This window comes from Cynocephalus volans, chromosome Y (genome assembly GCF_027409185.1).
Source record: "Cynocephalus volans isolate mCynVol1 chromosome Y, mCynVol1.pri, whole genome shotgun sequence".
Taxonomy (NCBI): domain Eukaryota; kingdom Metazoa; phylum Chordata; class Mammalia; order Dermoptera; family Cynocephalidae; genus Cynocephalus; species Cynocephalus volans.
The window spans coordinates 4,748,350-4,772,364 of NC_084479.1; the positions used below are offsets into that span (position 1 = coordinate 4,748,350).

General features: G+C 36.3%; 1 protein-coding gene across 1 annotated transcript; it reads left to right on the plus strand.

Moving 5' to 3' along the window:
* The first annotated feature begins 1,094 nt into the window (after window positions 1-1,094).
* Window positions 1,095-23,874, plus strand: LOC134368922 (eukaryotic translation initiation factor 2 subunit 3-like). Its single transcript, XM_063085158.1, has 12 exons — window positions 1,095-1,175; window positions 1,765-1,828; window positions 3,053-3,180; window positions 3,271-3,392; window positions 4,612-4,706; window positions 6,698-6,856; window positions 7,886-8,020; window positions 9,895-9,989; window positions 10,538-10,682; window positions 14,390-14,559; window positions 16,340-16,512; window positions 23,454-23,874. The coding sequence occupies exons 1-12, from the start codon at window positions 1,107-1,109 to the stop codon at window positions 23,515-23,517; spliced, it is 1,419 nt and encodes a 472-aa protein (XP_062941228.1). The 5' UTR covers window positions 1,095-1,106; the 3' UTR covers window positions 23,518-23,874.
* Window positions 23,875-24,015: the final 141 nt, after the last annotated feature.

Genomic DNA, 24,015 nt, shown 5'->3' on the forward strand with positions numbered 1-24,015 from the left:
ACACAGTGATTATAAATTCCAGCTCGACTACCTAGTGGCTGATGGACCATGAAAAGTTAATCTAACTCAATTTCCTCCAACTAAAACAGAAATCTACTTCAATGGACTGTTGAGAGGATTAAATAAAACCGACACTTGGAAAGTACAGAGTACCACATAGTCAACAGTTATTCTTATTTATCTCTACCTACATTTCTTAAGTTTATGAGAGAAAACTTGTAAAGCAGAAGATGGTTGGAGAAAAATTAAAATCACTGAAAACTTCACCATGCAGAGGTGGCCACTCTTCAGAATTATTTCACTGTACTTTCAAACCACGTTGGAAAGATTAAGAACAAATTTTTTTTTCAAATTTAAATACCGATTTATTTGTAATTGTTTCATCAAAGGATTGGGTTTTCTTAAAACCTATTTTCTAGCCGAGGATAAACACTCTGAACGCAGTGTAGCGTCACCACAGATAGCCTCCCTGGTCCTAGAAATCGCTAAGAAGGCGGGACTTTGCTTTTCCCAGCCCTGAGCCGCTGAGCCCTTCAAACCTCCGCGCGAGGGTGTCCTCCTGCCTCCCGCCAGGGGCTGCGCGGCGCCGTGCGCGTGGCCGGCTCAGCACGCAGGCCTCGAGCACATCTCTCCTTACTGAATAATAAAAATACGTTCAAGCAAACAAATAAAACAAACACAAAAAGGGACATTGCCTCCCTCTCCAGTCACATCCCACGTAAAATCCCCAGACTCCAGTAAACTCTGGCCCAATTCCACAGGAAACGGAAATTGCTTCTCCCTTGCAAGCGTGCCTCTGATTTGCATCACCCTCCTTGTAGGGAACTTTTTATGGGGCTGCCCTCAGCGTTGCCTGCACAAATATCGAACAGGTCTGCGACCAATAAGTCCTAAAACTTTGCGTCGTGCTTTCTAGTACGCCTGCCGGCACTCACTCTGCAAATCCAAGCGGAAAGAAAGACAAGAAGTGAGGCCACTGCTGCACCGGTCAGTCTCCTATACAGGCGGCCCTAGTTGGCCGTCCCGCTTCCGCTGCCCCTCCCTCACAAGAGGGCCGGCATACCATCAGGCGGTCTCTGGGGCTACTTCCTTCCTCTCCGGACAAGATGGTGGTGGGTGGTACTGCAGTGAGTCCTGGTCAGCCGCATCTGTATCGCCAGGATCTCACCACCTTGGTGAGGGATCGCTTTGGGCGGATGCGGAATGAGCTTGGGTGGTTGACGGTTGAGTGTGCTGGGAGGCGTTGGGACCAGGCCTTGCAGGGCTGTCAGAAGTATGGGTGAAGAGGGATCCTGGGAGCGGGGCGTCCTAACGTCCGCTGGCGCTACTGCCTGTACTGCTGCCAGTCGCGGGCGGGACAGGGGGGTGGGATCGTGGAACCTCGAGCCTATAAAGGATTCAGCTGAAACGTCGTCATGTTAAATGTAATTGAGGATTTCATCTCTGAAGGTCGGGGAAGGAATTTGTACTTCTAGTAAATTTATAGAAAGGGAGTGTTGATAACTCTCCTCGGTGTTAATGTTTCCGAAGTTTGGGACTTCCAGATCTCCTATAGTGAGTAAAGGAGGTAGTCCTCTCTTTTGTAAGTATGAACCATTTTAAAATCTCTTTATCCCTAAAATTACTTGTTTGAATAGACGACTTTTACAGTAAACACCGGAGAGCGAAATAGGTGGTGGTGAGGTTAGTTAGCTAACGAGAAGGCGAAGGTGAGTCTTGGTTTGTCTTCCGTTCAGGGCTTTAAAAGAAAATGTTTCCTTGCAGGATGTTACCAAGTTGACTCCACTTTCACACGAAGTTATCAGCAGACAAGCCACGATTAATATAGGTAAGAATGACGGACTGCATGGAGTACTAGAGTTCTAGAGTCCTGACTTGACTGTTTTCCGACAGGGAATTATAGGAGGATTCAAATACTTAAGAAATACATTTGAGCCCTTGTGAGCAAGCACCTGCTAGATTTCTTGAGACACAGAAAGAATACTCTTCCATTTCTGTCTTTCAGAGTAGATGTGATGAAAACAAGCAGATACATGAAAAAGCAGTATACTGTGATGCGTACATAGGAGTTAAGAAGTGAAAATGCTTACTGCTTTATGGTAAAAGCAGTGTTTGTAAAAAGGTGTTACATTTGGGCCGACCCTGTGGCTCACTCGGGAGAGTGCGGCGCTGGGAGGGCAGCGGCGCTCCCGCCGCTTGTTCGGATCCTATATGGGAATGGCCGGTGTGCTCACTGGCTGAGTGCGGTGCGGACGACACCACACTAAGGGTTGCGATTCCCTTACCGGTCACAAAAAAAGACCAAAAAAAAAAAAGGTGTTACTTTTATAGGTAAATAAGCCGATATTAAGTAGCGTATGTTTTTTTCTTAATTGACATTGTTAGAAGGGAAGTTATGCTGGCTGAGTGTAAATTTTGTATATTATACTGTTATGTAAACAGTACAACTTAGTAATACTCAGTTATTAAAAAGTTATATAACATACCACTCTTAACAGTGTTATTCTCATACTGGGATTATTTTCTAGTTCATTGGATTCCTTTTGTTGTTGTTGTTGTTTTTTGTTTTAGGGCTTGTCAGACTTATTCTATTCAACACACTTTGGAAATGTATTTTAGCAAACAATATTATTTTTTGGAGTGTTGGGGGGTGGGGGAGGGTTGGCTGTTCAGTGATTAAATCCAGTACTTTTGTGTTATGAGCACGGTGCTGTGACCACCTGAGCTAATAATGGCCAGCTGTTTGCAGGCAAAGTTTTGTGTATCTTTCATGGAGTGTTTAAGTGAAGGTATCTTTTTTGAGATTAATGCATAGTTCACATTACAATGAGTATGGTTTGTAAACAAGGTGTTGAGTTATATAAAAGTTCTCTTCAGTCATGTCTCAGAACAAGTTTTGTGTAGAAAAGGTATGTAGAAAGGGAAAAAATGAAATAAATATTGATTATAGATGGAAATATTTTCAGTGAGTTGTAGCTTTGATTTTTCTATCAAAATATTTGGTGCAATTGGGTGCATACAAATTAGTTTTTTTGTTTGTTTGTTTTTTTAGGTACAATTGGTCATGTTGCTCATGGAAAATCCACAGTTGTAAAAGCCATTTCTGGTGTTCACACTGTCAGGTTCAAAAATGAATTGGAGAGAAATATTACCATCAAGCTTGGATATGCTAATGCCAAGGTACATTGTATATTGTGAAAGTAGAAACTATTTTACTTTAATCGTTGAATATGCAGATAACAAATTCGATCTTTTTATTGAAACTTTTAGATTTACAAACTTGATGACTCAAGTTGTCCACGACCAGAATGTTATAGATCCAGTGGAAGTAGTACACCAGATGAGTTTCCTACAGACATTCCAGGGACCAAAGGGAACTTCAAACTAGTCAGGTGATCATTTTTATGCTAAGCACACATTTTTTTCTTGTGCTTGTTGAAATATATAGCAGAGATATTAAACAGTGGTTGAAACCTAAAGTTAATGTAAATGCATTTCTGACAAAATATATAAGAAACCTTGAGTAACACTTTCTGGCCAGGAGATAATGACAGGTTACCATAGTTGCTAAATAGCTTCTTCTTCTTCTTTTTTAAAACTATGTTGTTATTGTGTATAATAAATATAACTTGAAAAGCCAGTTATTTAAACCTAGCTAAAATATGTATACAAAAGTTCATTAATGAAGAATCAGCACGTAAGAAGAATGAAATTATTAGATTTGATGGTTTTTTTTCCATGCTACTTTAGTTTTAAACATTGTTGTTTGTGTGTCTTAGGTAGGAGAGGAGCAAGCACATCTTTAATTATTTCTTTTTTGTACTTTAGCTTGTCTCCCTTCTACTTTAGGATTTTTAAAATTTGTTTTATTTATAAATGTTGAGTATATACTCAGACTATACACACATTTGTATGTAATACACACTAGGTAAAAACTATAAAAACAGTGGAAGAAAGTGGAGGGGAAGATCTTTAGGACTTATGGCTTGTTAAGGCATTTTTAAACATTGCACTAAATACTACACTTAATGAAAGAAAAAATTAGTAAGGTTCACTTTATCAAAATTAAAAATGTAATTGCTTTGCAAAGTACCCTTTTAAGATTAAAAGACAAGCTACTGACTTCAAGGTAATATATGTAAATCACATGTGTAATGAAACTAGAATACGTAAAGAACTCTCAACACACAACAGTAAAAACAAAGGATCCAAGTAGAAAACAGGCAGAAGACATGAAGAGCGTATGTGGATGGAAATAAAACACAGTTCTTAACAATTCATATGTTTTGGCTTTAAATCATTGTTATTCCCAGCATATTGTATATAGCCCATGTCTTCACTTTGATTGGATTTGGGAGTTTTCCTAAGCTTATTTAGAATCTTGTCTGTGTGATTTATATCTGCACCTAGCAAATTTTATGTTCTATGTAATGATCTTCAGTCTTTTTAATTTTAGCTCATAATCTTATTTTGAAATTCTGGTGGCCAGGTTTTGTGGCCATTTTACTTTGCAACAAGATTACCTTCAAAGTGATCTAACTAAGAAGCCTGTGACTTGTGTGTTTAAGTATTAATTGATATGAAGGTTGATTGTTATTTCTCAATTGTTAGACATGTTTCCTTTGTTGACTGTCCTGGTCATGATATTTTGATGGCTACTATGCTGAATGGTGCAGCAGTGATGGATGCAGCTCTTCTCTTGATAGGTAAATTTATCAGAGCTAGTTTGGATAAATCAATGTGGGGTCAATTTGATATAGTGTTAAAAGAGAACTTAGATAGCATAAATGGGAATTAATAGATCATACATAATAATATCCATGCCAACCAACTATAAATACTAAACATAGGGAATTTGGGGTGATATCTTGTGAGAATTTGTGTGGTAGTATGCAAACAAAATTTATTTTAAAGTCAACAGTGCATTGCTTTCTAAATCATATGATTTTATCCATTGTGTAATTTAGATTTTTTGGTGTAAAAGCATGTGTTTTCTTGCTTGTTTGTCTTCAGTATCTCTGGACCATCTATTGCAATGTTGACATAACAGTTTTATTTAGCAGTTTGTCTGATTCATTTGAGATGCTGAAGTCAAGTCCCATTTGGAAGTTTCCAAGGGTTATACTTTCCTCCCTATGTGACCCATCAAAAGATTGTTGGATTTTTGTGTAGTTTAGCCAAATGTAATGTTATACTGCACAGCCTTCCACATAAGACTGCTTTCACTTCTGACATCAACTGCAAGTTCAAGGAGTTTCTGGAACTACCCTTAAGTCTGATAATTTGTTAGAATGCCCTACAGAACCCACTGAAAGATATAGTCCTAGTGTGGTTTATTACAGGGAAAATGACAGATTAAGATCAGCAGAAGGAAGAAATGCATAAGGCAGAGTCCAGCAGGGTTCCAAATGTGAGCCAAACGTTGTTCCCTTTTTATGGAGGTAGTGATTACTTTTTATACGTAAAATAATGCTAACCAGGGTACTTCACCTTAGTAGAGGTTTTATTGGAGTTCCATTACATAGGCATGATTGATTGCCCATGTAATTGACTGATACCTCATGACCTCAACCCTTCAAACTATATCATGTGGTTATTCTTTCTGGCATGGCTAACCGCCAGCCTAAGACTTTTGGCTTATGCCTAAACAAGGACAGTCATATCAGCGATGGTCTGGATTATATTCAAGAAGCCAGGACAAAGGTCAGGCCTCTTCTTTACTACTAGGGCAAGGCCAAATGCTTTACTACATGAGGGTATACTTTTTCAAAAGCATGGCACACGGGTGTAGCATAAAACAAATGAACATCATAACTTGGGGAAGATAATCTTTGGTGTACTAAACAAAATACATTTTTTCCAAATACATTGTTGGTTATCTTTGAAGAAACTTCCCCTTTTGGTGATGAATAACTATGTTTGCCTCAGAACTTAGTGGCTTGCAACCTCAAATATTTATGCATAGTTTCTGTGGCTCAGGAGGTTTGGTGTCTCTGGCTTAAGATCTTTTAGAAGGTTATAGTAAATATGCCAGCAGGGGTAGCATTACCTCAAGACTTGTCAGGAGCTGGAGAATTTGCTTTTAAGTTCACTTGGGCCTTGGTTTCTGTTTTTGTGAACCTATCCATAAGTTGCCTCAGTGTCCTTATTACATGACTGGTTCTGTTTTGAGAGATCCAGAGTCTTTGTAACCTAATTTGAAAAGTGACATCCCATCAGTTGGTTAGAAGTTATTAGGCCTGTTCCACATTTAAAGGGAGAAATTTCACAAAGGTGTAAATACTACAAAATGGTGATCATTGGGGCATCTTGGTAGTTGTCTGCTCCAGTAGGCTTGGATAGTTCTAATTCATAGACTGCATTAAGTGACTTACTCTTAACTATTCTGGACTGGGTGAAAATATCCCAAACACTAGGTAGAGCCAGAGGTACATGTTACCCCTATCAATGGGTAGATCCTGAGAAGACAGACTTGTTGAGCCCATGGTTTTGCTTAGTACCAGGAAAGGGAGTTATAAACAACAATGAAGATCCAAGGAATCAGGCATGGAATTTAAACAGGGTACACAAAAATATTTGACAGTGGTGTCCAGGAATTTGCCTTGAGTAGGAATCTGAAGATCTCTTTATTAGGTGCTAACTTATTTTTACTACTCATCATGTTTGTTGTTTCTTTAATTTTTTATCATCAATTTAGCTGGTAATGAATCTTGTCCTCAGCCTCAGACTTCTGAACACCTTGCTGCCATAGAAATTATGAAACTGAAACATATTTTGATTCTGCAAAATAAAATTGATTTGGTAAAAGAAAGTCAGGCTAAAGAACAGTATGAACAGATCCTTGCATTTGTACAAGGTGAGAACCCATAATATGTAAGAAATGTATGGATCGCTTTGAGAGGCATTTGATCCAGATGTTTTAATATAATTGAATGCCTAAAACAGTGAATTTATGGTTGTAGGCCTTGTTAAACACCTTTGTTGCTTTTAGCCATGTGATATAAGGTGTGAAGTCAGTTTCTGAGTTTGATGCACTAAAAGTAAATTCTAGCTAGAAGTTAAGTTATATACAGGAAACATTATAATCAAATTAAAGAAAACCTTTTCCATTCATAGTATAGTGAATGAAAGCATTTTTATTTGTTATTATGCTTTCTGATTATTTTTGACACTTTCTTCTTATTGAGTATCCGTTTCCAAAACTGGAACCAATACTGATTTCTTTAATCTTTTGTACTGTACCTTTCTCTAACATATTGTTTTCCTTTGGGGGAAAACATGATACATTTTGTTTTCTTCCTTTCTTCCTTTCTTCCTTTTCCTTGCATTTTATTTTTGACATTTGATTTCTTGTCCTTGTTACTTATTAGAAAGGCTGACTGTGAACCCTTCTGTGTGGTAAAGAAGTTATGTTTATAAGAGCTTCATTGCATTTGGTCCGTTCCATTGACCAGCTGATTTGACATTTAATTAATAAGGAGTACATTTTATATGTGCCAGTAGACTTTGATAAGCAAAGAGTCTGTAATTTTATCTTGACATATATTTGGTCATAACCTCTTCCTGAGAGTTTTTTCCACTAGCAGAGTTTCTTTTCTGGTAGTGCTATATTTATTTCTGTAATCAGTTTTATCCTCTAAATATAGAATTAAAGTAACTTAATATTTTTTCTCTTAAAGGAAATAGTATATATTTTCAGATAGGAAAACAAACAATATTGTGATCTTTCTAAACAGAATGATTATTTTCCATCTATTGCTCCCATATGTATGGAGATGTTTGGATATCTATTTTAGTAATCTTAATAGCTGTCTTGTGTAACAGATGTTCAGAACAATTTCTATAAAACTGATGAATTTTGTTCTTGCTGAATTTTGTCATATAGGTACAGTAGCAGAAGGAGCTCCTGTTATTCCAATTTCTGCTCAACTGAAATACAATATTGAATTTGTCTGTGAGTATATAGTAAAGAAAATTCCAGTACCTACAAGAGACTTTACTTCAGAACCCCGACTTATTGGTAAGATGCATTATGTGTTGGGCTTTAACTGTTGACTTGATCTTTCTGCATTGTTGATTCCCCTTTAAAGTGTTTATTATTATTTGTACTTTGTGCAGAAGTGACAAGAAATTTTAAGTTTCATATGCTTTTTTTGAAATTTAAAAAGAGAATGGGTTTATGAAATTTAAAAGCAACCTTCCATTTTGGACTAAGGTGGGGTGAAATTAAAATTAATAAATTATGATGGATTAATTCTAAGACTATTTTGGCCATTTACTTAGATCACATTACTGGATGAAGGACAGAGTCCTGAATAAAACAGTAACTGTTAACTTTTTTGCGCTAAGTATATGCTGTGTTATGTGATCAAGATTGGAATAATGTAGTATTCTTTATAGAAAGATAATGTTTTAATGAGTAACAGGTTCTTAGAGCTTCTGTGCAAATTATTTCAGTTTACCATTAATGATAATTTTCATGTTTGTTTTACCTTATTTTAAATTTAAAGTATCGATATTGGTCTGATTTGATTATTTTGTGGTTTATGCATGGAGATGTTGGAGCTTTTCCAAAACAAACATTTCAGGCTTTGGAGGCCTTTATTCAAGCCTCCTTTGTGTTTTGTGGAAATGTTCTGTTGAATGATTATGGAGCACACCCTTTGTTAAGGATCACTATTCTCCTCTCCTAAGCACAGATTACATAGACCTAGAATTACTTTGTACTTTAAAAACTAAATTTTATTCCAGAAGTCATATAATATAGATGTGTGTGAAGAAAAAATTTAGTCCCCATCACTAGAGCAAACTGTATATTACCACATCTCTTTGAATTCAAGTAATTCTATACACACAGATATATATGCACAGTTTTCTTTAAATGGGAGTAGGATTCTCTCTACCAAGGCTGTCATAACAAAAGAACACAGACTGGTGGTTAAAACAACAAACATTTATTTTCTCACAGTTCTGGAGGCCATAAATCCAACATCAAAATGTTAGCAGATTTTGTTTCTTCTCAGGCTCCTCCCTCCAGCTTGCAGATGTCCACCTTCTCACTATGTTGTTTTTTGGGTTTTTTTAAATGTGGGCCTGCATACCTGCTGTTTCTTTGCATGTCTGTATTTTCTCTTTTTATAAGGACCCCAGCAGGTTGGATTAGGGCTTATTGTGATGGCTTCTGTTTATTGTAGCTTAATCACTTCTATAAATATGCTATCTCCTAATACAGTCACATTCTGAGGTACTGGAGGTTAGGGGGTCAACATATGAATTTAGAGGGAACATAGTTCAGTGCAGAACAGTCATCCTTTCAAATGTTGATACACACACACACACACACACACACACACACACACACACACACACACACACACACACACACACACACACACACATACAGTGTTGAATAATATAATATAGGTTGAATGTTATACCTTATTGAAAATGCTTGGGACTACAAGTGTTTCAGATTTTGGATTTTTTCAGGTGTGGAATGTTTGCAAAATGCATATCGGTTGACCATTCCTAATCCAAAATCCAAACTGCTCCAAAGAACATTTCCTTTGAGCATCATGTCAATGTTCAAAGTGTTTCAGATTTTGGAACATTTGGATTTGGAGTTTTTACATTAAGGATGCACAACCTTAATGCTCGATAGGACAGATAAACAATAATATGTCACTTATCAATCAGGTTATTTTTGTTTTTCACACTATAAATAAAAAGACTACAGTAAGTATTGGAATAATATATTTTCTGACAAAAGCAAGTCTACACTGTAAATCTGAAATAGCTACTCTCATAGAGAAGATAATGTGAAAAACTATTTCTTGTAATTGAAATAGCAAGATAAGCTTTATAGTTTTTCTTTCTTCCCTTTTTCCTCGCCAGTTATTAGGTCCTTTGATGTTAACAAACCTGGCTATGAGGTTGATGATCTCAGAGGAGGTGTAGCTGGTGGTAGTATTTTAAAAGGAGTTTTGAAGGTAAACTGAATTTTAAACTTTTGTATTCTTTTTAACCAGGAAGAAAATGTGGTAAAATCAAATCTAAAAGTTAAGTTTTTAAAGAAAAATTTTAAAATTAACTTAGCTCATTTAGAACGTGGTATTGTAACATCAAGGTCCAAGGTTCAGATCTCTGTAATGACCAGACACAAAAAAGAATAGTTAATTTAAAAAATTTAAAAATGTTTTGCTTACTATTGTGTCTTTTAAATATGTCTTATGTCTAAATCATAGGTTTCTTATAGCTAATTACTTAAGTTAGCTTTAGAAATCTCTTCTATGTTTTGATTTTTATTCCTTTTATAGTAATGTTTGAAATTGATTTTGCATATACAATGGTACTTTAGAAAGTTCCTGAAAAAAAATAGAATGGAAAGATAAAGTAGTCTTTCCACAATCTTTTTGAAGTACGCTTGTAGAAGAAGGAATGCTGTTTCAGTTTAGCAGTCTACTTGTTAGGACCATTTACATTTAAATTTTCATTGTGTTGTCCCAGATACTTCAATTACTCCATTTATATGTTTCAGGTCGGCCAGGAGATAGAAGTCCGACCAGGTATTGTTTCCAAAGATACAGATGGAAAACTCATGTGTAAGCCAATATTTTCCAAAATTGTATCACTTTTTGCTGAACACAATGATCTTCAGTATGCTGCCCCAGGGGGTCTTATTGGTAAGGATTTTACTCTCAACCACAAGCTTTTATTTGTGGCTCTTCATGTTACTTTCTGTGTAAAATGGATTATCCAAGAGGTTATGTCTGTAATCTGATATTTTAATTTAGTATAGAGCAGTGGGATGGGTAAATGTACATTGGTTAAGTTCTTGATTTTATATGTTTGTAAAATAATATATTCATGCATAAAGAATACCTTTTGGGGTTCCAGTCAAGATGGTGGAATAGACAGTTCCCAGCGTTACTCTCTCCCACAAAGCAACCAATTTACAACTATAAAAATGTAACATCAGCCAAGCTGGGGCCACTGGAGCTCAGGGGAAGAGGAGGAGAGACCTACGAAGTTCATGAAGGTGGGAAAACTATGATGAGAGAAAGGAAAAACTGCTCTGAGCATTTTGGGCTCAGGCTGCTTTGAGGCTGGAGCTGCTGAGTGCATGGAGCAGGATCCGGCAGAAGCAGCAGCTGTGCCCTTCAGATGGAGGTACTTGGAGGCAGCAGGAGAGAAGAGGGCCTTGGTTGCCCCGAGGACAGCAAGACCACTAATAGGGATCCCATGGGCCCACGCAGGAGCGAGGAGCCACAGACAACTGTAAAAAGGGGAGCCATTCAAAGACGAATGAGTCATTGCAAGGGACTGGTGCAGGGCCTGTCCCATGGGAAGTGTTTGGAGCATGGGCAGTGGGGGAGATGGGCCCACCAGGAGAACACTGGGACACAGCAAGGACAGCCGACCTGCTTCCCAATCAGCATGGGACCACTCAGAGGAGAATGGTCAGGAATGCAGAATTGCATGGGGTGCAGTTTAATGAAAAACTCAGGGCCAAGTCAGAGATTCTACAGAACACAGATCCACCGGTTCTCTGGAGAGCCAGAAGTACCTATAAGATCAACCATTAAACCCTAAGCTGCACTTCCCTAGGGAAAAAGCCTTCCCTAGGGAAACAGCAACAAAACAGCAATTTAGCTAAACCACAGAGCTCAAGTACTGGTTCCCACAGGAAGTTCCCCTTGTTAGAAGCAAAGGACAAAAAAGTAGTTCCAGCCGATGCACACCACCTGCACCTTGGCTCCTGCCTGGGAACTGGAGGCTTGGATCCAGGGACCGGACCCCACTCCCACTTCCAGGCAAACTGGGCCAGCCCCTCGGGGCCAGCCTGGGGACCTGAAGCATGGAGAAGGGAACGGGACTGCCCTCCTACAACCAGGCACAACATGCCAGTGCCTCAGAGCTCACCCAGGGACCTGGGGTATGGAGAAGGGGACTGGACTCCTCTCCCCCAACCAGGCACATTGAGCCAGCTCCTTGGATCTCACCCAGGGATCAGAGGCATGTAGAAGGGGACCAGACACACCCCACAACCAGGCATACCACCAGTGCCAAAGAGGATACCAAAAACAGCACCTCCATGTGGGTGGCCCACCACAGCCTCCGCAATAACCATGGCTGCCACGAAAGCAACTAGACACCACAACCACCATGCAGATGGTCCACCAACCACTGGAGTGCATTCACACAAGGAGGGTTACCAGCAGAGACATAGAAAAGGAAAGCATGTCTCTCTCTACAAAGCCCATTCCAGAGTGACAGAAGAAGCATCTGCTCTATGATAATATTGGGGGACGTGATCACATCTCTCAGCACTGGACAGATCATCTAGGCAAAAAATTAACAGAGTAACCATTATTCTTTCAGAAGGTGAGAAGAAATCTAGGGTAACTAGAAGGGGGATGGGGATGAAATGGGAGAAGAGGAGAGACTGGACAAGGGGCATAAAGAATAATTATGATTTGTAGCAATATATATGCTAGTAATATTGATTTGATCAACATATCTCAATGTTCCCCAAAATGTGTATAATTGATTTTGATTCAATAAATAAAATAAATTTTTAAAAAAGATGTACAGATTGCTTATATTTACAGTTTTATGAAACTAGGAATAAAGATGACCTATTTTAAAAACGTTAAAAAAAATAACTTTTGGTTTTATGTATAATATAACTTCAAGAATAAGAGAGTTACATGATTTTAGTATACGCTTAGCTGCACAGTTTTTGATTCCTTAAAGTGTAAATTTTACAAATGTGAAGTTATGCAGAAATACCACGTGTTTCATATAAGGTTGAATTTACACTGGGGCTGACACTAAAAGTTAACTTCCATTTTGTAGGAATTGATGAAGTAATTGATGTACTTTCTAGTTCTTTCATATTCAGTGTATTTTCTATTCGGTGTATTACCCAGGCAAGGCGAGATTTTGTGAGAAGCGTCCTATTTTCTTTTACTTTTGGATTAAAGAAGAAAATATTGGGTGAAAAAGAGTTTGTCTTTGGAAACACCAGAGAGGTCAATGATAATTTTCTGGGTATGAGACCCTAAGAGAGCTCCAGCCCTGGTCTTCTCCCTCCAGTGACTACCAGGTTGCCAGTTTTTTACCACAAATGTAGATTGTTAGTTGTCAGTCCACCTAAGAGTTGGTGAACAGAGATGGGACTAGGACACAAAAATGTCACAAAACTCTCTGCTTCTTACTTAGATTTGGACATTTTTCTTAAGTTACACTCATCCTCAGATTGCCTCAAGCCTTTCATTAAATTCCAGAGTTTCATTCTGACATTTTTGTCAATTTTCTCATTATTTTTAATGGTGAAGAGAGGTTTTTGGAGGCTATTACTCTGCCATTTTGCTGTCCTCTCCTTGCTATATATATTTTTAATTTCTTCACCTTCTCATAATTAAGAGTTACTGTATGTGACTGTGGCTGGTTTATTTTTATTTTGTAAGCATGAGAATTCTGGGAATTTTTTAATGTAACTTTTTATTACTGAAATGTATAAACATACAAGTGGAAAAATGTAATGACAACCATTTATATCTACCAAAAACATTATCAATATTATTTCTGCAAATCAGTTTTTATGAACTTTTTATCTTTTCAGTCTTTATTGTCCCGGCTACTCAGGAGGCTGGGGCTGGGGGGTTTCTTGAGCCTAAGACTTATGCCAGTGTGATGTCTGCACCAAGTTCAGCATCAGTATGGTGACCTCCCAGGTGTGGGGGGACCACCAGGTTACCTAAGGAGGGATGGACTTGGAGCATGCCAAAAGTCCCATGTTCATAAGTAGGGGGATTGCCCATATGTATAGCTACTGCACCCCAGCCTGAGCAAGATCCTGTCTCTGTTTTTTTTCCTTTTTTTTTTTTTTCCCCACTTGTGAGGGCAGCTGGCCAGTAAGGGTATCCAGACCCTTGATCTTGATGTTGTCAGCACTGTGCTTTAACCAACTGAGCTAATTGACCAGCCCATGTCCCTGTGTCTAAAAAAAAAAAAAGACTAAATATCTTTTACTAGATAAAATTTATCTTGATTGGTCATGTATTATTTTGCCTTTTATTTATAATTTAAGTAGAGACTGTTCTTAAATTTTCAGCAAACTTGTTTCCAATTCTCTGGTTTTTTAGATAAAGTAGAGATTTGATTATGTAGCTATCATATGGTATTAGCAAAATTTAACTGTTAGGATAGTTTAGCTTTGCAGGCTTTTTTGGGGGGAGGGAGGAGTGGCTGGTTGGTACAGGAGTCGAACCCAGTATCTTGATGTTATCAGCACAGAGCTCTAACCAGCTGAGATAACCAGCCAGCCCTAGCTCTGCAGGCATTCTAAGAAATGTTGAAATATGTATGTTTTATTTTATACTAGGAGTTGGAACAAAAATTGACCCAACATTGTGCCGAGCTGACAGAATGGTGGGACAGATGCTTGGTGCAGTTGGAGCTTTACCTGATATCTTCACAGAACTGGAAATTTCTTATTTTCTACTTAGACGCCTTCTAGGTGTACGGACAGAAGGAGACAAAAAAGCAGCAAAGGTAAATGCTTTTTGTAATTCCTATTTCAAAAACACAGAGAAAACATGATAGTACAACTGGTTTTGTGTTTACTGTCTCATAGTTAAAATGGAATTACAAAAAAAATGAAAGGTGAATAAACTGGAATTTTCTATATGATAATCAACTATAATCAAGTCAAAAAATTTTTTTAAATGAGAAAATGTGTTTGTCACTTATCATAAAGACTTTTTCTAACGTACATGTGACTTTAACAGAAGACTCAGTAAGATTCAGTTGGCAAAAATGGAAAAATACCAACTCCCAGCTTGCCAGAGTACAGTGAAATTAACACTCATAAACTAGAGAAAGTATGAGTTTGTAACATTTTATAGATCACTGGCGATAATTACCATACTTTTTAATGTGCAAATCCTCTATCTCAGCTTCACTGCAGTTGTTTTTTAAAAAACAGCAATAGGAAAACTTGCCATTAAAAAAAAAAATAAGGTAGTTAATATATTTTTGACGAAAATATCTCCAAGATATGCTAATTATGGGAAGAGATACAAGTAACTAAAGATCACCCGTAGAATTCTACATTACCATTTTAACAGTATGCTTTTTATAGTAACACAGAGTATGTCACCTTTCTACTTAATTGCCTCCATCAGAGTCCATTCTGCACTTATTTGGGTCTCACTAATGGTTGACTTGGTGCTTAAAATTAATCTTTCTCTCATTTATGTAATCTTAAAATGAATGTATTCTTCACATTATAGTACTAGAAATTCTGTACAGGTATGGTCATAAAGCCCTTTGCATTGTAGGGAGCAGTTAAATTATGGAACCGTAACAGAAAAATTGTTGAATGTGAGTCATATGCTTGTAAAACTGACATTTGTCATTGTTTTCCTGAGTTCTTTTAATAAAGACTTTTTTACTGTTGAACTTTTAATGAAACATGACAACTTACTGTGATTGAACTTGGGCATTAGGCCATAAGTGTGAACAAAGCAATAAAAATAGCAGCTAATATATTACTTAGGTGATAGAAGCTCAGATAATTTAATCTAGGACGCATGAGTGTAATTAGGCCTCTAGAACCCACTTAACTGTAGTTATGCATCTCCTAGTGAGGAGGATACAAGAATTAGGTCATTTCATTGTACGAAAAACATAGAGTGTACTTACACAAACCATTAGGTGGAGCCTACTACACACCTAGGCTATATGATGTAGCCTGTGACTCCTAGGCTACAAGACTTTATAGCATGTTACTATGCTGAATAGTGCAGGCAAAATCATAACAGTAGTATTTGTGTATCTAAACACATCTAAACATAGAAAAGATAATGCATTGTGCTATGTTACAATGGTTAGAGTACATGAAAGGAATTTTCAGCTCCATTTTAAGAGATTGTCTGGTCAGTGTTATACTTACGTTACTTTAGAGGTGGACTTGTGTAAATTTCTTAAATGCCAAATAAACGTTTTGTTGTTGTTTGCTGGGTTTTTGTTTGTTTGGTTTTTGGTAGCTGACTGGTACAGGCATCAGTCCCTGGACCTTGGTTTATCATCACCATGCTTTAACCTACAAAGCTAACTGACCAGCCCTAAACCTTTTGTTTTGACAACTGTAGGATATATATAGAAGATCAAATTCCATTATAATGAAACTTGTACAGAACTTTAGTTTTTTCCTTCATAAGTATAAAGTTTCCTTCCATAAAGTATTTATTTCTAGCAGTATTTTGTAAATTCATACTTTATTTTGGAAATAATTTTTTAACTTGAGTTTTTTCTGTATTTATTTTCATAGGTACAAAAGCTATCTAAGAATGAAGTGCTTATGGTGAACGTAGGATCCCTTTCTACAGGAGGAAGAGTTACTGCAGTCAAGGCTGATTTGGGTAAAATAGTTCTTACTAATCCTGTGTGCACAGAAGTAGGAGAAAAAATTGCCCTTAGCCGAAGAGTTGAGAAACATTGGCGGTAAGTGTGTCGGTTTTGCTGTATTTTCTTGCTGGTGTACACACACACTTTGCCTTGAATTCATTGGTTCTTGTTACTCTAAGTTATATATTAAGATGACTTAAAATCTGTATTTTCAATCCTGGTGTATAAAGGTACAATCTAGTCATTGTCTCCAAGTATTGCAGCTGGCTTGCTTCCTTCAATCTCAGGCACACCTTACGTGAAATCAAACAATTCAGAATCAGTAATTCAGTTGTGTCTGACTTTTTATCAATATACAAACATACACATATATACTTATAGGCAGTTGTCCCTTGGTATCTGTGGGGGACTGGTTTCCGGATGCGCGCACACACACACGCACACCATGCCCTACACCCCGCCCCCGCACACACACCCCTACCTCCCCTGCATTCATCTCCCCACTCCCTGCTGGTGGATACTGAAATCTACAGATGCTAAAATCCTTGATATAAAATGGCATAGTATTTTCATATAAGCTATGCACATCCTCCCAAGTACTTTAAATTGGCTCTAGATTACTTATAATACCTAATATAATGTAAACGTTACATAAATAGTTACATTGTATTATTTTTTATTGTTGTATTATTATTTTTTATTTTGATTTTCCAATTATTTTAGATCTTTGGTTGCTGAATTCACAGAGCCCATGGAAATGGAAGGCCAGCTGTATAAACATTTAACTTAACTTTTTTGAAATCACTTGAATAGGTTACATACTTCGATCTCTTAATATTTCAGGGTATATTTCCTAAGAGTAAGGATAATTTGTTATATAACTAATTCGGAAGTTTTAACATTGATAAAATACTAAAATCTTTACTCCAGATTCCAATTTTGACACTTGTTCCAGTGATGCTCTTTATAACATTTTTCTTGCTCCAAGTTAGTGTCACATATTATGTTTTCTTTTGTGTTTTGTTTTTGTCTCTTTAGTCTTCTTTAATATGGAAGTTTCTCAGTCTTTATTTGCCTTAACATGAATTGTCATTTGAAGGATACTAGCCAGTTAATTTATAGAATGTTCTCAACTTAGGTTTGTCTGATATTGTCTCTGATTAAATTGGGATTATGCATTCTGGTCAGAATGCTGTATAGGTAAGTGATGTGTACTTGTCAGAGAATCATGTTCATAGTCATATGACATCTAGTTTCTCCTAGTTATGGAGGTTAATTTTATTCATGAGGTCAGAGCATTGTCTGGCTTCTCTGCTATAGAATTTCTTTTTTTATTATTGCTAATAATAGGCAATTTATGGGAAGACCCCTTTAGACTCTGGAAATAGCCCGCACTTCATCACACTGCCTCTCCCCTTCCCACTTGATTGTTCTTGCCAGAATTAATTTTGATTTTGAGGACAGCAAATTGATATGTTTTTTTCTAATTCTCTATTTCTCCACACTTATTATTTGGTGTTCCATTTCTCTTGTATATTTATTTACTTAGATACTATAATGTGGACCCCCAGTTGTCTGCTTTACTCAGTAGGTTGTGATTTGGTGCTGTTTGTTTTCATTTTGATAATCAAATTGTCCCACATTAGCCAGTGAAATCCCCTTCAAATTTCTCTCTTTGTTCTTTTGAAATAGCCCTATAATTTTTTGAGCACTTCTTTACTTTCTAGTACAGAATGCCCCAGTCTTAATCTTATACTCTCCATGTCCCAATTCCTGGAGTCACCCATTTCTCTATATTTAGAAGCAAGAACTAAATGATAGTAGGTGTTGTCATTGCTGCAGGACTTCTAAGTCCTGTTAGTGGATAGAGCTAAGAAACATCCTATCCATATGTATATCCTTGACTCTTAATTGTACTTTTTCTTTTTCCTGCATTGGTTACTGAATCTACCCCACTTCCATTCTGAATAACATTGTAGCCTATATATCATCATAATTTTACATTTGGTAAATTATGGAAAAAGACTCCTGGCTTCTTTCTTTCTTGTTCAGTGATTGTAATTCTTAGTCAAATTTAATCTTCTCAAAACATTTTGTTTTACTATTTTTAATAATTTCCAGTAGCTCCTCATGTCTCCCCAGTATTCTGGGCCTTTATGTAAGCCTGCTTCAACTTAACCTTTTCTTTGACTTCTAATATAAACTCTCTAAACTTTACTTTTCTGTATTTTTGTTTTCCCCATAACTGTTTAAATCACCCTTGGCTCTCTGTTCTTTTTTTACTATCTACCTCCCTTATTAAGTTTTCACTGAATACTTTTCCCCACAATGATCTCTCATTATTTACAATCTACAGGATTTATCTCATTTATACTAACATTCAAAAAGTTAAGTTTTATTGCCTTTTAGGGAAGTAATATTGCTTTATTGAGATTTATGCTCATTTGATTTTAATCTTCTGTGTTATGAACTTATTTCCAGTTTTAAAAAAAATAAGTATAAATAATATAAAACTCTCAGAGACCTTCACCATGGAATATATCATTTGAGTGGGCTATTTCCTAGATTAGAACAGGTTTTTAAAACAAAAGATCGTTTTGTGTTTGTCCACTATTATTACAAGAGGATTCTAGCTGAATGAAACTTCTGACTTTGACAGTTTTTAAAAATACACGTAACATAAAATTAACTATCTTAAATAATTTTTAATTGTACTGCTCACTGGTGTTGTGTGTTCACATTGTTGTACAATTATCAGTCTTCAGAACTCTTTTTTAAATCTTACTAAAATGAAACTCTACCCATTAAACAGTACTTCCACTGTCTCCAACCCCAGCCCTTGCAATCATCACTTTCGATGTCTGTGACTTTTATTATACTAAGTTGTGGTCTCTTTGTGACTAGCTTATTTTACTTGGCATAATTGCCTCAAGGTTCATCCATGTTGTGGCATATGCCAGAATTTCCTTTCTTTTTAAAGCTGAACAATAATCTCTTTTATGTATGTGATATATTTTGCTTATCCATATATCTGTTGATGGACAGGTGGGTTGCTTCCACCTCTTGGCTTCTGGGACTAATGTCACTGTGAATGTATATGTATATACATCTCTTCAAGACTATGCTTTCATTTCTTCTGTTATCTACTCAGGAGTGGAATTGCTTGATTGTATGGTAATTCCATTCTTAATTTTTTGAGGAGCCGCATACTGTTTTAAGTAGCAACTGCCCATAAGTTTTGGTAGGTTGTGGTTTATTTTTTATTTGTCACAAGGTGTTTTCTAATTTCTCTTGTGATTTCTTCTTTGACCTATTGATTGTTTAAGACTGTTTGGTTTAATTTTCACATTTTTATGGATTCTTCTGCTATCGATTTCTAGTTTTATTCCATTGTGATCAGAAATGGAATTGCAGGGGGGGAAAAGAAATAGAATTGAAATGACATAATTTCAGTCTTCTTAAATTTATTTAGACTTTATTTGTGGCCTACCATGTGGTTTGTAGGAGAGAATATTTCATACATACTTGAGGAAAATGTGTATACTGTTGTTGCGTGGAGTGTTTTATATATGCCTGTTAGATCCAGTCATTCTATAGTGTTGTTCAAGTCCTCTATTTCTTTATTGATCTTTTTTGGTCTGATTGTTTTATCGTCTTATCAAAATTTAGTTATAGAAGTCTCTTATTATTGTAAAGTTTTATATTTCTCCCTTCTCTTCTGTCATCATTTGTTTGATGTACTTAAGATATCTGATGTTTGATGCATGTTTGAAATTTGCTGTATCATCCTGGTGAATTGAGCCTTTTATCATTAAATATTCTTCTTCTTTATCTAGTCACCTTGCTCTCTTTTGTTTACTGTTTGTATGAAATGCCATTTTCCATTTTTTAATTTTCAACCTGTACATGTTTTTAGATCTAAAGTGAATCTCTTATAATAAAAGTATATAATTGTTTCCTGTTTTTTTTACTCATTCAGTCAGTTCTTTTGATTGGGGAGTTTAATACATTTACATTTAAAGTAGTTGTTGATATGAAGGATTTGTTATTGCCATTTTGTTATTTGTATTCTACATATTTTTTGCCTTCCATTTTCTCTCCTACTGCCTTTTTGCTTAGTTGATTTTTTGTAGTGATAGATTTTGATTTTTTTTTTTTTGGTGGCTGGCCAGCATGGGGAATGAACCCTTGACCTTGGCATTACAAAGTTATGCTGTAAGCAACTGAATTAGCCAGGCTTGATTTTTCATCCCCTTCCGTATATGTTCTGTTAATATTTCTTTCTAGTCATCATAGGCTTTACATACAACATCTTAAAGTTATAACAACCTATTTTAAAATGATAACTTTAATGACATACAAAAACTATTCCTGAAACCTGGCTCCTCACTGTTATGTTATGGATACCACAAATTTACACTAATATCAGTTTTTATATTTGGCTGTGCATTTACTTTTACTGAAGAATTTTATATTTTCATATGCCTTCAAGTTACTGTCTAGCATCCTTTTGTTTCAACTCAAAGGACTCCTTCTTAACATTTCTTTTAGCGCAAGTCTAGTTGTAATGAATCCCCCATAGCTTTTATTTATCTAGGAAAGTCTAATCTTCTTCAGTTTTGAAGGGCTGCTTGTCAGATATTGAATTCTCTGTTTATATTCTTTTTGTTTTGTTTGTTTTTGTCTTTTACTTTCAGCACTTTATTTATTTTTACAAATGAACTGCTTTATTATAATCCAGTACAACAGAAGTCTGGCTGACTTTGTTTTTAATGAGAAACATCTGAGTTTTATGTACCACAAATAGCTTCAAGTTACTGAACTAACCACCTGTGGCTAAACAGTTAAACAAAACCTGAAACATCACTATAAACATGAGAAGTCTTAGCAAATTACCTTTCAAAACATCCCTATCAAGTCTGTATCTTTCAGCACTGTAAGTATTTCATCCTCCTGACTTCTGGCTTTAAAGGTTTCTTCTGAGAAACCTGCTGATAATCTTATTGATGATCCTCCACATGTGATTAATTGCTTTGCTCTTGTAGCTGCTAAGATTATTGTCATGCCTATAACTTTAAATGTTCACTGTAATGTGTTTTGGTGTTTGTCTCTTTGGGTTTTTCATACTTAGAATTCCTTGAGTTTTTGTTGTATATCCATATTTTCATATTTGGGGACTTTGGGGGCAGTGTTTATTCAAATAAGCTCTCTATCCCTCTCTGTCTCTTTTCAATTAAGTACTCCCATGATGTATATGTTGGACTGCTTGATGGTGTCTGTAATTCACTTAGGCTTTGTTCATTTGTCTTTATTGTTTTCTGTCTTTGATCATCAGCTTGATAATTTCAAATGACCTGTCTTCAGATTTGCTTATTCTTTTTGTTCAGGCTTGTTGTTGAATCAGTCTAGTAAATTTTCAATTCATTCATCGTATTTTCAGTTCCAGAATATATGTTGGTTGTTTTTTCATAATTCCTGTCTTTCTATTGATATTATAATTTTGTTCATTTATTATTTCCTATATGTTAGCATTGATGTTCTCCTTTAGGTCTTTGGGCATATTAAAGAGAGTTGTTTAAAATTCTCTATCAAGTAATTCTGAGGTCTTTGTTTCCTAAGGGTTGGTTTCTGGAAATTTATTTTGTTCATGTGAATGTGCCATGTTCTCTGTTTCCTTTATGTCTTGTGATCTCTTGCTGTGAATTGGACATTTGAAAGAACAGCTACCTCTCCCTCGTCTTTGCATAATGGCTCCATGCAGGGAATGACCATCACCATTCAGCCAGAATGAAGCCTGAAGGCTGAAGGTTTTCTCAGGCCTTTCTAATCATTTGTCTTTCCTGGGCCTGTGTGTGCTTTTTCTTCAATTTCTCCATATACATGGCTGCTTTTTAGTGTTTTTATTTTTTCCAAGAGTTTCATCCTGGTGTCTTCTTTGAACCTAACTATTCTTGTTATATTCCTATTCCTGTAATATTTACCCCCAGGTACACCCCCACAGCTCTCAGTCTTTACAGTTCCGCTACTGCTTTTAGCACCCTCCAGGCTCATATTAAAACTATGCCACAGTTTCTGTCAGAGATCCACATCAGGCAAGGTAAGAACTAGATCCTTGGACAGACCATGGACAAACTAAAACTTTGAAAACATGTTTCATTTTCTTTCTTCCACCTCAAAAGATGAACTAGTTATTGATTAGATTCTACCACACAGTGCAACACTGGTTGAGAGGCAAAAGTGGGCAAACTGCTGTGAAAATTCCTACCATTTTGAATGTGCTTTTCCTTGCTTCAGCGTTTCTATGGTTACTGCAGATCCTAAGCTGGGTTTTGGATTTCCAGCAAAGCTAGTTTGGTCAGTATGTGGTTGGTTACTTGGTGTTTCTGTTGGAAGTACAAGGGTCTGGAGCCTACATGTCCCTTATTTTACTGACATTCCTCCTCCCCTTACATTCTTTAGAATAGTAGCTTTTACCCATGGTTAGGTGGATTTTATTCTGCTGAATGACCAGCATGATCATTGACTAGAGCAGATTTTGAAACAGAAGTTCCTTTGCTGTTAAGACTAATTTACTGATGCACTGTGTGATCTTCTGGTTTTTTGCTTATTTTCCTTTAAAGTCTTTATAATCTCTTGAGGTGTCGTTAAAGTTAGAAAAGCATTTTTGCATTTTTCCAGGAGAAAAGATTTTTTTAAATTAAGCTGAGATGTTTTGTTATTGGCATGGTTCCTTAGGGGGACTTGGAGTATTCTTTTTTCTACTTTTGCTTGGGTAAGTATATCGTGTTAGAGGAAGATAAGCATATACATAACAGCAATTTCTTACTTGCTTTTCTTTCACTTGTGCTGGCCAGAACTCATATATAATGTTCTAAGAATCTAAGGAAATAATATGGACTTTTCTTTATACAGGAGCATGTTATGTGAACAAGTATGAATTTAGAATTAGGCAGGTAAAAACAGTTCTGTCATGATTATGTGGTAATACCAGTGAAATGGATTTAAAATTCATGATTTCTTGTATTTTCATTTTGCAGTTTAATTGGTTGGGGTCAGATAAGAAGAGGAGTAACTATCAAGCCAACAGTAGATGATGACTGAAGAATCCCAGTTAAATAATACATATTGATGGAGTCAGAATTTCTCATAGCACTTAGGTCTATACTTTCAAAGCAAAACTAGTGAATAGATTTCACAGCTTATTACCTTAGTAGAAGCTGTCAGATTCTCATTTTTTGTGATGAAAATTTATTCTCTATTACTTAAACAGTAAAGCCTGCAGTAGATGTCAAAATTAGCTATTGATTTATTTAATCTATATTTTTGCAGCCATTGATCATTGTTAAACATTTTCAAGTTTGTACCTCAATGTAGCTTTGTAATGGTATTGCTTGTTACATTCTGTCTTTACTGTATGCTACTGAACCTGTTTTAAATAAAGTTTTACTTTGTACTTTTTCATGATTTGTTTTTGAGAATTTCCTGGCTTAAAGGACTGTTGCATCAGTAGAAACTGGAAGACAAAAAGTGGCCCTGAAGAGTGGCTCACATTTTGCTCCATATTTGATGTGCCTCATGTTTAAAATTTAGAATTAAAAG